The sequence below is a fragment of the Pezoporus flaviventris genome, unplaced genomic scaffold, assembly GCF_033815535.1.
Source record: "Pezoporus flaviventris isolate CSIRO_AGI_PZ_B2104156 unplaced genomic scaffold, CSIRO_AGI_Pfla_v1 ptg000692l, whole genome shotgun sequence".
Classification (NCBI taxonomy): Eukaryota; Metazoa; Chordata; class Aves; order Psittaciformes; family Psittacidae; genus Pezoporus; species Pezoporus flaviventris.
The window spans coordinates 1-14,865 of record NW_026893237.1 but is presented as its reverse complement, the minus strand read 5'-3'; the positions used below and the strand labels follow the sequence as shown (position 1 = coordinate 14,865).

Below are 14,865 nucleotides of genomic sequence, written 5' to 3'. Positions count from 1 at the left end.
AACAAGGAATGGTGCTGGGTTGTATTCCCAACAAGGAATGATGCTGGGTTGTATTCCCAACGGGGAATGATGCTGGGTTGTATTCCCAACAGGGAATGGTGCTGGGTTGTATTCCCAACAGGGAATGATGCTGGGTTGTATTCCCAACAAGGAATGATGCTGGGTTGTATTCCCAACAGGGAATGATGCTGGGTTGTATTCCCAACGGGGAATGATGCTGGGTTGTATTCCCAACGGGGAATGATGCTGGGTTGTATTCCCAACAGGGAATGGTGCTGGGTTGTATTCCCAACAGGGAATGATGCTGGGTTGTATTCCCAACAAGGAATGATGCTGGGTTGTATTCCCAACAGGGAATGGTGCTGGGTTGTATTCCCAACAAGGAATGGTGCTGGGTTGTATTCCCAACAAGGAATGATGCTGGGTTGTATTCCCAACAGGGAATGATGCTGGGTTGTATTCCCTGCAGGGAATGGTGCTGGGTTGTATTCCCAACAGGGAATGATGCTGGGTTGTATTCCCTGCAGGGAATGATGCTGGGTTGTATTCCCAACAAGGAATGATGCTGGGTTGTATTCCCAACAGGGAATGGTGCTGGGTTGTATTCCCAACGGGGAATGATGCTGGGTTGTATTCCCAACAGGGAATGATGCTGGGTTGTATTCCCTGCAGGGAATGATGCTGGGTTGTATTCCCAACAAGGAATGGTGCTGGGTTGTATTCCCAACAAGGAATGATGCTGGGTTGTATTCCCAACAAGGAATGATGCTGGGTTGTATTCCCAACAGGGAATGATGCTGGGTTGTATTCCCTGCAGGGAATGATGCTGGGTTGTATTCCCAACAAGGAATGGTGCTGGGTTGTATTCCCAACAAGGAATGGTGCTGGGTTGTATTCCCAACAAGGAATGATGCTGGGTTGTATTCCCAACAAGGAATGATGCTGGGTTGTATTCCCTGCAGGGAATGATGCTGGGTTGTATTCCCAACAGGGAATGATGCTGGGTTGTATTCCCAACAAGGAATGATGCTGGGTTGTATTCCCTGCAGGGAATGATGCTGGGTTGTATTCCCTGCAGGGAATGGTGCTGGGTTGTATTCCCTGCAGGGAATGATGCTGGGTTGTATTCCCAACAAGGAATGATGCTGGGTTGTATTCCCTGCAGGGAATGGTGCTGGGTTGTATTCCCAACAAGGAATGATGCTGGGTTGTATTCCCAACAAGGAATGATGCTGGGTTGTATTCCCTGCAGGGAATGATGCTGGGTTGTATTCCCAACAGGGAATGATGCTGGGTTGTATTCCCAACAAGGAATGATGCTGGGTTGTATTCCCAACAAGGAATGATGCTGGGTTGTATTCCCAACAAGGAATGATGCTGGGTTGTATTCCCAACAAGGAATGGTGCTGGGTTGTATTCCCAACAAGGAATGATGCTGGGTTGTATTCCCAACAAGGAATGATGCTGGGTTGTATTCCCAACAAGGAATGATGCTGGGTTGTATTCCCAACAAGGAATGATGCTGGGTTGTATTCCCTGCAGGGAATGATGCTGGGTTGTATTCCCAACAGGGAATGATGCTGGGTTGTATTCCCAACAAGGAATGATGCTGGGTTGTATTCCCTGCAGGGAATGATGCTGGGTTGTATTCCCTGCAGGGAATGGTGCTGGGTTGTATTCCCTGCAGGGAATGATGCTGGGTTGTATTCCCAACAAGGAATGATGCTGGGTTGTATTCCCTGCAGGGAATGATGCTGGGTTGTATTCCCAACAAGGAATGATGCTGGGTTGTATTCCCTGCAGGGAATGATGCTGGGTTGTATTCCCAACAGGGAATGATGCTGGGTTGTATTCCCAACAAGGAATGATGCTGGGTTGTATTCCCAACAAGGAATGATGCTGGGTTGTATTCCCTGCAGGGAATGATGCTGGGTTGTATTCCCAACAAGGAATGATGCTGGGTTGTATTCCCAACAGGGAATGGTGCTGGGTTGTATTCCCAACAAGGAATGGGGCTGGGTTGTATTCCCAACAAGGAATGATGCTGGGTTGTATTCCCAACAAGGAATGGGGCTGGGTTGTATTCCCAACAAGGAATGGGGCTGGGTTGTATTCCCAACAAGGAATGATGCTGGGTTGTATCCCCAACAAGGAATGATGCTGGGTTGTATTCCCAACAGGGAATGATGCTGGGTTGTATTCCCTGCAGGGAATGGTGCTGGGTTGTATTCCCAACAAGGAATGGGGCTGGGTTGTATTCCCAACAGGGAATGATGCTGGGTTGTATTCCCAACAAGGAATGATGCTGGGTTGTATTCCCAACAAGGAATGATGCTGGGTTGTATTCCCAACAGGGAATGATGCTGGGTTGTATTCCCTGCAGGGAATGATGCTGGGTTGTATTCCCAACAAGGAATGATGCTGGGTTGTATTCCCTGCAGGGAATGATGCTGGGTTGTATTCCCTGCAGGGAATGGTGCTGGGTTGTATTCCCAACAAGGAATGGTGCTGGGTTGTATTCCCAACAAGGAATGATGCTGGGTTGTATTCCCAACAGGGAATGATGCTGGGTTGTATTCCCAACAGGGAATGATGCTGGGTTGTATTCCCAACAAGGAATGATGCTGGGTTGTATTCCCAACAAGGAATGATGCTGGGTTGTATTCCCAACAAGGAATGGTGCTGGGTTGTATTCCCAACAAGGAATGATGCTGGGTTGTATTCCCAGCCTGGAGAAGAGAAAGCTCCAGGGAGACCTTAAGAGCAGCTCCAGAGCCTCAAGGGGCTGCAGGAAAGCTGGATGGGGGCTTGGGACAGGGGCTGCAGGGATGGGATGAGGAGGGATGGAACAATCGGATGGGATCTTGGGATCAAGGGAATGGGTCCAAGGCTGCTCCATTCGGTTGGAGGGGGCTTGGAGCCGCGTGCTCCAGCGCAATGGTGTCCCTATGGAAGCGGCTCATCTCCAAGCTCCCTCCTGACCCCCACCACCCCGCTCCAGAAGGTTCTGCCCCATTCCCAAGGTGATTCCCAACGTCCCTTCCCAGGGTGACCCAGTGCAAGTACAAGCGCATCGGCTGCCCCTGGCAGGGCCCTTACCACGAGCTGACGGTGCACGAGGCCGAGTGCACGCACCCCACGAAGACCGGGAACGAGCTCATGGACATCCTGGATGAGATGGACCAGACGCGCAAGAAGGAGATGCAGCTCTACAACAGCATCTTCAACCTGCTCAGCTTCGAGAAGATCGGCTACACAGGTAAAGCCGGCGCCATCCTCATCCTCACCATCCTCATCCTCATCCCCATCCCTGTCCCCATCCCCATCCTCATCCCCATCCTCATCATCATCCTCAGCATCCTCATCCCCATCCCTGTCCCCATCCCCATCCTCAGCATCCTCATCGCCATCCCCGTCCTCCTCACCATCCTCCTCATCCCCATCCTTCATCCCCATCCCTGTCCCCATCCTCATCCTCAGCATCCTCATCCTCAGCATCCTCATCCTCAGCATCCTCATCCTCACCATCTTCATCCTCACCATCCTCATCCTCATCCCCATCCCTGTCCCCATCCCCATCCTCAGCATCCTCATCGCCATCCCCATCCTCCTCACCATCCTCCTCATCCCCATCCTTCATCCCCATCCCTGTCCCCATCCTCATCCTCACCATCCTCATCCTCACCATCCTCATCCTCACCATCCTCATCCTCATCCCCATCCCTGTCCCCATCCCCATCCTCAGCATCCTCGCCATCCCCGTCCTCCTCACCATCCTCCTCATCCCTGTCCTCCTCACCATCCTCCTCATCCCCATCCTTCATCCGCATCCCTGTCCCCATCCTCATCCTCACCATCCTCGTCCTCACCATCCTCATCCTCACCATCCTCATCCTCACCATCCTCATCCCCATCCCTGTCCCCATCCCCATCCTCAGCATCCTCATCGCCATCCCCGTCCTCCTCACCATCCTCCTCATCCCCATCCCTGTCCCCATCCTCATCCTCACCATCCTCATCCCCATCCCTGTCCCCATCCTCATCCTCAGCATCCTCATCGCCATCCCCGTCCTCCTCACCATCCTCCTCATCCCCATCCCTGTCCCCATCCTCATCCTCACCATCCTCATCCTCAGCATCCTCATCCTCATCACCTTCCCCCACCCCCATCCTCAGCATCCTCATCCCCATCCTCACCATCCTCATCCTCAGCATCCTGATCCTTCATCCCCATCCTCTTCACCCTCATCCCCATCCCTGTCCCCATCCCCATCCCCATCCTCAGCATCCTCATCCTCATCGCCATCCCCGTCCTCCTCCCCATCCTCCTCATCCCCATTCTTCATCCCCATCCTCCTCACCCTCATCCTCATCCCTGTCCTCATCCTCAGCATCCTCATCCTCATCCCCGTCCTCATCCCCATCCTCATCATCCTCATCCCCATCCTGCATCCCCATCCCCATCCTCATCCCCATCCTCATCCCTATCTTCCTCATCCCCATCCCTGTCCCCGTCCTCATCCTCCATCCCCATCCTCCATCCCCATCCTCATCCCCATCCTCATCCCCATCCTCATCCCCATCCTCATCATCATCCTCATCCCCATCCCTATCCTCCATCCTCATCCTCATCCCCATCCCTATCCTCCATCCTCATCCTCATCCGCATCCTCCATCCTCATCCCCATCCTCATCCCCATCCCCATCCTCATCCCCATCCTCCATCCCCATCCTCATTCCCATCTGCATCCTCATCCTCATCATCCTCATCCTCATTATCCTCATCCCCATCCTCATCCTCATCTACATCCCCATCCCCATCCTCCATCCGCATCCTCATCCCTATCCCTGCTCCCGGCCCCACTGTGCTGCTGGGGGGGTTTGGGATAGGGCTTGGATGCTGATCCCGGTTGGAATGTGGGGACTTGCCTTGGGGCAGTGGGGTTAAAGCCAGGCCCAGGACCATGCTTTGGGGCTGGGGTGGGCTTGAAACGGGGCTGGAGGCAAGAGTGGGGTGGGGGTGATCCCGCTTGTCCATCCCTCCCTGTTTCCTCCCCTTCTCCTCCCTCTCCCCCCTTTTCCTTTTCCTTTTCCTTTTCCTTTTCCTTTTCCTTTTCCTTTTCCTTTCCCTTCCCTTTTCCCCTTCCCTTTTCCCCTTCCCTTTTCCCCTTCCCTTTTCCCCTTCCCTTTTCCCCTTCCCTTTTCCCCTTCCCTTTTCCCCTTCCCTTTTCCCCTTCCCTTTTCCCCTTCCCTTTTCCCCTTCCCTTTTCCCCTTTCCTTTTCCCTTTCTTTTTCCCTTTCCTTTTCCTTCCCCCCACTTTTCCTTCTCCTTCTTCCACCCTTCCCCTCCCTTTTTTCTCCTCCTTCTCCCCGTTCTTCTCCTTTCTCCTCCCTGCCTTACTCCCACTTTTCCTCCTCCCCCTTTTCCCCTCGTCCCCCTTTTTCCCCTCCTTCTCCCCCTTTTCCCCTCCTTCCCCCCCCTTTTTCCCCTCCTTCTCCCCCTTTTTCCCCTTTTTGTCTTCCTTTTTCCCCTCCTCCTCCCCCTTTTCCCCTCCTTTTCCTCCTTTTTCCCCTCTTTCTCCCCCTTTTCCCCTCCTTCTCCCCCCTTTTTCCCCTCCCTTTCCCCCTTTTCCTGCCCCTTTTCCCCCTTCTCCTCCTCCCTGTCTCTCCTGCCACTCCACCAGGCACCATTAAAGCCCTTTGGTGGCCACCAGTGGTTGCCAGCCCATTGTATGGCATTGGCCAAGCCCATTGATGCCTGGTGACCATTGCATGGCATTGGCCAAGCCCATTGATGCCTGGTGACCATTGCATGGCATTGACCAAGCCCATTGATGCCTGGTGACCATTGCATGGCATTGGCCAAGCCCATTGATGCCTGGTGACCATTGCATGGCATTGACCAAGCCCATTGATGCCTGGTGACCATTGCATGGCATTGGCCAAGCCCATTGATGCCTGGTGACCATTGCATGGCATTGACCAAGCCCATTGATGCGTGGTGACCATTGCATGGCATTGACCAAGCCCATTGATGCCTGGTGACCATTGCATGGCATTGGCCAAGCCCATTGATGCCTGGTGACCATTGCATGGCATTGGCCAAGCCCATTGATGCCTGGTGACCATTGCATGGCATTGACCAAGCCCATTGATGCCTGATGACCATTGCATGGCATTGACCAAGCCCATTGATGCGTGGTGACCATTGCATGGCATTGGCCAAGCCCATTGATGCCTGGTGACCATTGCATGGCACTGACCAAGCCCATTGATGCCTGGTGACCATTGCTTGGCATTGACCAAGCCCATTGATGCCTGGTGACCATTGCATGGCATTGACCAAGCCCATTGATGCCTGGTGACCATTGCATGGCATTGACCAAGCCCATTGATGCCTGATGACCATTGCATGGCATTGACCAAGCCCATTGATGCCTGGTGACCGTTGCATGGCATTGACCAAGCCCATTGATGCCTGGTGACCGTTGCATGGCATTGACCAAGCCCATTGATGCCTGGTGACCGTTGCATGGCATTGGCCAAGCCCATTGATGCCTGGTGACCGTTGCATGGCATTGACCAAGCCCATTGATGCCTGGTGACCGTTGCATGGCATTGACCAAGCCCATTGATGCCTGGTGACCATTGCATGGCATTGACCAAGCCCATTGATGCCTGGTGACCATTGCATGGCATTGACCAAGCCCATTGATGCCTGGTGACCATTGCATGGCATTGGCCAAGCCCATTGATGCCTGGTGACCATTGCATGGCATTGGCCAAGCCCATTGATGCCTGGTGACCATTGCATGGCATTGACCAAGCACATTGATGCCTGGTGACCATTGCATGGCATTGACCAAGCCCATTGATGCCTGGTGACCATTGCATGGCATTGACCAAGCCCATTGATGCCTGGTGACCATTGTATGGCATTGGCCAAGGGGTGCCTGGTGACCATTGCATGGCATTGGCCAAGCCCATTGATGCCTGATGACCATTGCATGGCATTGACCAAGCCCATTGATGCCTGGTGACCATTGCATGGCATTGGCCAAGCCCATTGATGCCTGGTGACCATTGCATGGCATTGGCCAAGCCCATTGATGCCTGGTGACCATTGCATGGCATTGACCAAGCCCATTGATGCCTGGTGACCATTGCATGGCATTGACCAAGCCCCTGCTTTCCCTTCCCCTGCCCATCTCCCATCAACCTCCGTTGCTCGCCTCCCCCATCCTCCCTTCAACCACCCCCTTCGTTGACCCCTTCTTTCGGTTGGGGGGGTGGGGGGGGCTCGGGGCTGTCTCTTTCTCCTACGGCAGAGGTCCAGTTCCGCCCGTACCGCACCGACGACTTCATCACGCGCCTCTACTACGAGACGCCGCGCTTGACCGTGCTCAACCAGACGTGGGTGCTGAAGGCGCGCGTCAACGACTCCGAGCGCAACCCCAACCTCTCGTGCAAGCGCACGCTCTCCTTCCAGCTCATCCTCAAGAGCAAGATCAACTCGCCCATGGAGTGCTCCTTCCTGCTGCTCGAGGGGCCCTACGACGACGTCAAGATCCGGCCCGTCATCTACCACTTCGTCTTCAGCAACGAGAGCAACGAGACGGATTACATGGCGCTGCCCATCGTCGACTCGGTGGAGTGCAACAAACTGCTGGCGGCCAAGAACATCAACCTGAGGCTTTTTATATTTCAGATCCAGAAGTGAGACTGGGGAGACAGAGAAACACGGGGGAAAAGGAAAAACCGGGGAAAAAACCCAAAAAACTGGGGAAAAAAAGACCCCAAAACCTGGGGAAAATACAGAAAACCTGGGGAAAATACAGAAAACCTGGGGAAAATACAGAAAACCTGGGGAAAATACAGAAAACCTGGGGAAAATACAGAAAACCTGGGGAAAATACAGAAAACCTGGGGAAAATACAGAAAACCTGGGGAAAATACAAGAAACCTGGGGAAAATACAGAAAACCTGGGGAAAATACAAAAAACCTGGGGGAAAAAACCCAAACCTGGGGAAAATACAGAAATGGTGGGGAAAGCCACAAAAAACCTGGGGAAAAGACAAAAAACCTGGGAAAAAAACCCCAAACCTGGGAAAAATACAGAAAACCTGGGGAAAATACAGAAAACCTGGGGAAAATAGAAAAATTGTGGGGAAAACCACAAAAAAACCTAGGAAAAATACAGAAAACCTGGGGAAAATACAAAAATTGTGGGGAAAACTACAAAAAACCTGAGGAAACACAAAAAAAAACTCGGAAAAAACGCCCCAAACCTGGGAAAAACGCAGAAAACCTGGGGAAAATTAAAAAATGGTGGGGAAAACCACAAAAAACCTGGGGAAAACACAAAAAAAAAGGGGGAAAAACCCCCCAAAACCTGGGAAAAATACAGAAAACCTGGGGAAAATACAAAAATCGTGGTGAAAACCACAAAAATCCTGGAGAAAACACAAAAACCTGAGGGAAAAAACCCAAACCTGGGAAAAATATAGAAAACATGAGAAAAATACAAAAATTGTGGGGAAAAGACAAAAAACCTGGGAAAAAATGTCCAAAACCTTGGAAAAATGCAGAAAACCTGGGGAAAACAGAAAAATCGTGGGGAACCCCCTCCCCAAAAACAGGTAAAAATACAGAAAACCTGGGAAAACCACAAAAATCTTGGGAAAAAAAACACAAAAACCTGGGAACCCCTCCCAAAAACCAGGGAAAAAGACGAAAAGAACTGGGAAAACCCCCAAAAACCTGGGAAAAAACCGCAAAAAAACTTGGAAAACCCACAAAAACTGAGAGAAAACTCAAAAAGCCTGGGTCCCCCCCCAAAAACGTGGGAAAAACCACAAAAAAACTGGGGAAAACCCTGGGGAAAAGACAAAAAACCTGGGAAAAACCCCCAAAACTTTGGGAAAAACCTGGGAAAACCACAAAAAAAAATGGGAAATCCCCCAAAACCTGGGAAAACCACAAAAAAAAGGGGGAAAAAACCTCAAAAAACTGGGAAAAAAAGCCACAAAACCTGGGAAAAATCTGGCAAAAAAACTGGGAAAAACACAAGAAACCTGGGAAAACCCCCCAAAACCTGGGAAAGCCACAAAAAAATGGGAAAAAAACCTTCAAAATTTGGGTCCCCCCCCCCAAAACCTGGGAAAAAAAAACCTGGGAAAAAAAAACCACGAACTGGGAACACCCCCCGAAACTGGGAGAAACCTGGCAAAAAACCTGGGAAAACCCCCCAAAAAGTGGGAAAACCACAAAAAAATGGGAAAAACCTCCAAAATCTGGGGGAAAAAAAAAACCAAAACCTGGGAAAAAAAACCCAGAAATGGGAAACCCCCCCATAAATTGGGAAAAACCTGGCAAAAAACCTGGGAAAAGCACAAAAAAAACTGGGAAAACCCCCAAAAAACTGGGAAAACCACAAAAAAAAAATGGGAAAATCCTCCAAAAGCTGGGGGAAAAAAAAAACAAAAAATGGGAAAAAACCCCACAAACTGGGACCCCCCTCCGAGAAACTGGGAAAAACCTGGCAAAAAACCCGGGAAAAACACAAAAAAACTGGGAAAACCCCCGAAAAACTGGGAAAACCACAAAAAAAATGGGAAAAACCTCCAAAATCTGGGGGAAAAAAAACCACAAACTGGGAACCCCCCCCGAGAAACTGGGAAAAACCTGGCAAAAAACCTGGGAAAACCACAAAAAACCTGGGAAAACCCCCAAAAACTGGAAAAAACACCCAGAAAACTGGGAAACCCCACAAAAAAAAGTGTGAAAAAAACCCCAAAACCCTGGGAAAAAGACAAAAAAAGTGGGAAAACTCCCCAAAACCCTGGGAAAACCGGGACACAAATGGGAGCAAAACCCCACGAGGAACTTGGAGAACTCCCGAGAGCCTCGGCAAATCCCTTTGGAAGCGCCGCCGAGGCCCCTGCAAGCATCAAAGAAGATGGGAAACGGCCCCAAAATGCCCCAAAATACCCCAAAACCACCCTAATAAAAAGGCTGCGGTAGAGCTCAAACCGGGCCCCTGAAAACCCCAAAGAAAGGTGAAGAAACCCCCCCAAAATGTCCCAATTGGGCCAAACGGACCCAAATAAAGACCCCGATAAACCTAAAGAAAAAACCCCAAAGAACGTCCCCAAAACCCCTCTTAAAACCTAAACTAAGGCCCCAAAAAAGCCCCAAAAGACCCCAAAATCAGCTCCCAAAACCTCAGTGTATTGCCCCCAAAACCCCTCAAAATGGCCTCAAAAAGGCAAAATTTGGGCCAAATGAACTCAAATCCGTCCCCCCCAAAACCCCCCTAAAAAGGTAAAACCCAAAAACCGGGAATGAGGTCAAAAGAAGCCCTGAAAACACCCCAAAAAAGACCCCAAACTGCCCCAAATAGACCTTAAATTTGGCCCTAGGAGTCTAAAGAAAAGACCCCAGAAAACCCCCAAAAAAGGTCCCAAAATCCTCAAAAAACACCCCAAAAAAACCCTAAAAGCAAGGTTTCAACCCCCCTCTGAAAAGGCCCCCAAAACAAGGTCAAAAAAACCCCAAAACGGCCGGAAAAACCTCAAAACCAGACCCCAGAAAGTCAGAATTAGACCCAAAGAACTCAAAACCCCAAGAAACGCCCCAAAACCGCCTTTGAAACTCACAAAAGGCACCAAAACCCCTAAAAGTGGCCCCAAAAAGACACAAAATAACCCCCAAAAGAGACCCCGAGAAACTCTCAAAATTACCCCCAAAAGACTCAAAAACGGCCCCCAAAAAGCTCAAATCCCCCCAAAAGTCCAGAAAATGTTCCATAACCCCCCAAAAAAACTCAAAAAAGCAAAATCTGACTCAAAAAATGACCCAAAAAAATAAAGACCCCCAAAAAGACCTAAAAATTGGGCCCGAGAGACTCAAAAAAGCCTCAAAACCCCCAAAAGGCTCCAAGAAACTCATGGAAAGAGGTGAAAACCCCTAAAAATGACCCCAAACCACTCAAAAATTGGCCCCCAAAAACGCCAAAAATGGCCCTGAAAGACCCAAAAGTCCAAGAAACGCCCCAAAAATGCCCCAAAAGACCTAGAAATGGCCCCAAAAATTTCCTCCGAAACCCCCTCAAAAACGGCCCCAAAACATCCCCTAAAATGTCAAAAAACGCCAACGAAAGCATCAAACACCCCCAAAACCTCAAAATTGCCCCAAACCCCTCAAAAATGCCCTAAAACGCCCCGGAAACACCCGAAAACCCTAAAAAATCCCGTGAGAAACCCCGTCGAAATCCCAAAAATTCAAAAATCCTAAAAAATTCCGCAAAAATCGAAGCAGAAACGGCCAAAATCCACCCAAAAATCCCAACGGATCCCGTGCGGCCCCTCCCCCACCGCTGGGATTTCGCCGGAAAAGTGGGAATTGGACCCAAAATCCATCGGGATCGGCGCCGGAAAAGGGGGGGGGGGGAGGGGTTGTGGGGGTGGGGGAGGGGCGGCTCCTCCGGATGTTTTACTTGCGTAGAATAAACCAAAATGGGAATTTTCCAAATTTTGGGAGGATTTTGGGGGGAAATTTGGAGATTCCGATGTGGAATGGGGGAATTCCGCATCCGGGGGGGGGGCAAAACAGAGGGGTCCTGCCCCTCCCCCACCGGAAAACGAGGAGGGGGGAGGGGAGGGCATTCCGAGGAATTTTGTTGTCAAAATGTGCATTTTGGAGGGTTTTGGTGGTTTTTTGTTGCTTAAAATCTGAATTTGGGGCATTTCCCTCAAAACTTGAAATTTAGGGATTTTTTTTTTCCTCAGAATTTGAATTTTGGATCTTTTTCCTCAAATCTTGAATTTTGGGAATTTTTCCTCAAAACTTGAGATTTAGCATGTTGGGTTTTCTTAAAAATTGAATTTTGGTTTGTTTTCCTTAAAACTTGAAGTTTGGGGGCTATTTTTTTCCTCAAAATTTGAATTTTTGGGATGTTTTTCCCTTAGAACTTCAATTTTGGATTTTTTCCCTCAAAATCTGAATTTTGAGATTTTCTTTCCCTCAAAATTGAATTTGGGATTTTTTCCTCAAAAGTTAAGGTTTAGCATGTTGGGTTTTCTTAAAAAATGAATTTTGTGTTTTTTTTCCCTCAAAACTTGAATTTTAGGGTATTTTTTTCCCTCAAAATTTGAATTTCTTTTTTTTTTTTCCCATTGGAACTTCAATTTTGGATTTTTCCCCTCAAAACCTGAATTTGGGGAATATTTCCCCCTCCAAATTTGAATTTGAGATTTTCCCTCAAAATTTGAGGTTTTCTTTTGTTCCCCCCTCAAAACTCCAGGTTTTTGGTATTTCCCCCCTCCCCCCACCAAAATACAAGCGTTTTGGTTGCTTCTTTTTCCCAAAACCTTCACATTTTGGTTTTTTACCCCAAAATTGATATTTTTGGGTTGTTTTTCAAACTTTCAGGTTCTTGTTTCCTGCTATTTAAGGTCTTTTGTGAGGTTTTTCCCCCCAAACTTGAAGGTTTTGGGGTCTTTTTTCCCCCAATTCTTAAGGATTTGTTTGGTTTTCCCCAAAAATCTTTGGTATTTTGGTGTTTTCCCCAAAAGTTGAGAATTTGGTTGGGTTTTTGTGTTATTTTTGGGGTTTTTTTTATTAATTTTCTTGGTGTTTGTGTCATTTTTTATTTTAAAATTTGTGGTTTTAACAAAAAAAGATTTTCTTTTAATACCAAATTTAGGGAATTCTTGTCGTTTAACAAAAATGAGGTGTTTTTTTTTTAATCCCAAATTTAGGGAATTTTTGCAGTTTTCTTTAACAAAAATGAAGGATTTTTTTTCCAATAGTAAATTTAGGGAATTTTTTTGTTTTCTTTAAAAAAAAGAGATTTTTTTTAATCCAAAATTTAGGGAACTTTTGTGGTTTTCCTTACCAAAAATAAGGTTTTTTCTTTTCAATACCAAATTTAAGAATTTTTTTTGGTTTTCCTTAAGAAAAATGAGATTTTTTTTTCTTTTTCAATAGCAAATTGAAGAATTTTTGTTTTTTTTTTACAAAACTGAGGTTTTTTCTTTTCAAGCCCGAATTTAGGGAATTTTTGTGGTTTTCCTTAAGAAATACGCGATTTTTTTTTCTTTTTCAATACCAAATTGCTGGAATTCCTGTGTTTCTTTCTTAACAAAAAAGAGGTGTTTTTTTTCCAAGACCAAATTGAGGGAATTTTGTGGTTTTCCTTAACAAAATGAGATTTTTTCTTTTTCAATACCAAATTGAGGGAATTTTGGTTTTTCTTTTCCTACAAAAATGAGGGGTTATTTTTTTCAATGCCATACTTAGGGATATTTTGTGGTTTTGTTTTAACCAAAATGAATTTTTTTTTAATCCCAAATTGAGGGAATTTTTTGTGGTTTAACAAAAAGGGAGGGATTTTTTTCAATTCCAAATTTAGGAAGATTTTGTTTTTCTCTTTAAAAAACGAAATTTTATTTTTCATCCCAAATGGAAGGAATTTTTGTGTTTTATTTTAACAAAAAAAAAGATTTTTTTTTAATCCAAAATTGAGCGAATTTTTGTGATTTTTTTAACAAAAGTGCGGGGGGGGGTGTTCAATGCCAAATTTAGGGAATTTTTGTGCTTTTTGCAAAAAAAAAGGGAGAGAGGGGCTTTCAATTGATGGGGTTTCTTTCAATTTCAGTTTTAGCAAAATGGGGGAGGGGTGTTGAGTGGGGGAGGGGCGGCTTTGCCAGAGCGGAAAATTGGGGAATTGGGGATGGGATAGGAAAAAAAATAGGAAAAAACAAAAAAAAAAATATTGAGCTTTTGTTTCCTTGTTTTTTTTTTTGTTTGGTTCGGTTTTGGGGGTTTTTGGTTGGTTGGGTTTGGTTTTTCGTTGTTTCATTTTGTTTTTCTTTTTATTTTTGGTTTTGGGTTTTTTTGGTGGATTTTTTCTGATTTTTTTTGTTTTGGGGGTTTTGTTGAATTTTGTTTTTTTTTCACAATTTCTTCTGGGGCTTTTTTGGTTTTTGGTTTTTGTTTTTTTCTGTGGGTTTTTCCGGTTTCTTTTGGTTTTTGCTTTTTGGGAATTTTTTGTGGGGTTTTTGCTTTTTTTTAATTTTGTTTTAGGGCTTTTTTGGTTTTGCTTTTGGCTTTTTTTGTGTTTTTTTCTGGCTTTGTTTGTTTTTGTGGTTTTTTTTTGTTTGTTTCATTTTCTGTTGGGGCCTTTTTTGTTTTGGGGTTGTTTTTAGTGGCTTTTTCTTTTTTTTGTTTTTTTGTTTTTGTTTTGGGGGTTGGGGTTATTTTTGTTTCATTTCTTTTGCGGCTTTTTTGTTTTTTGGTGGTTTTTGTCCGTTTTTGGGATTTTTTTTTTTTTGTTTCATTCTGTTTTGGCCTTTTTTTGTTTTTTTGTTTTGTTTTATTTGTGGGTTTTTCTCTTCTTTTGTTGTTTTTGGTTTAGTGGGATTTTTGTTTTTTCGTTTCATTTTTTTGGGGGGCTTTTTTGGGGGGTGGGGTTATTTTCTGTTTTCTTAAATTTCTTTTTAACTTTTGGTTTGTTTTTTTGTGGGTTCTTTGTCTTTTTTTTGTTTCATTTTGTTTCGGTGCTTTTTTGGTTTTGTTTTTTGTGTTTTTTTTTTGTTTTTGTTTGATTTTTGTTTCTTTTTGGTTGCTTTTTTTGGTTGTTTTTATTTTGTTTATGCTTTTTTTGTGTTTTTTTTTGTTTTGGGTATTTTTTGTTCTTTTTTTGTGGTTTATTTGTTTTTTTTCTTGTTTTTTGCTTTTGTTAGTTTCCCTTGTTTATTTTTTATTCTTCTTCTTATTATTATTTAATTCTTTCAGTGTTTTTACCAAAACTTTGGGGTTTTGGTGGGTTTGGGTTTCAGCTTTTGGTGGGGGGTTTTGGA

General features: G+C 46.3%; 1 protein-coding gene across 1 annotated transcript in view; it reads left to right on the top strand.

Moving 5' to 3' along the window:
- LOC133264175 (zinc finger TRAF-type-containing protein 1-A-like) overlaps positions 1-7,729 on the top strand; it is a 28,133-nt gene extending 20,404 nt beyond the window's left edge. The window contains exons 3-4 of the mRNA XM_061444111.1: positions 3,048-3,259; positions 7,329-7,729. Coding sequence (XP_061300095.1) covers positions 3,048-3,259; positions 7,329-7,720 — 604 coding nt within the window. The 3' untranslated portion in view covers positions 7,721-7,729. The remainder of the gene's footprint in view (positions 1-3,047; positions 3,260-7,328) is intronic.
- Positions 7,730-14,865: the final 7,136 nt, after the last annotated feature.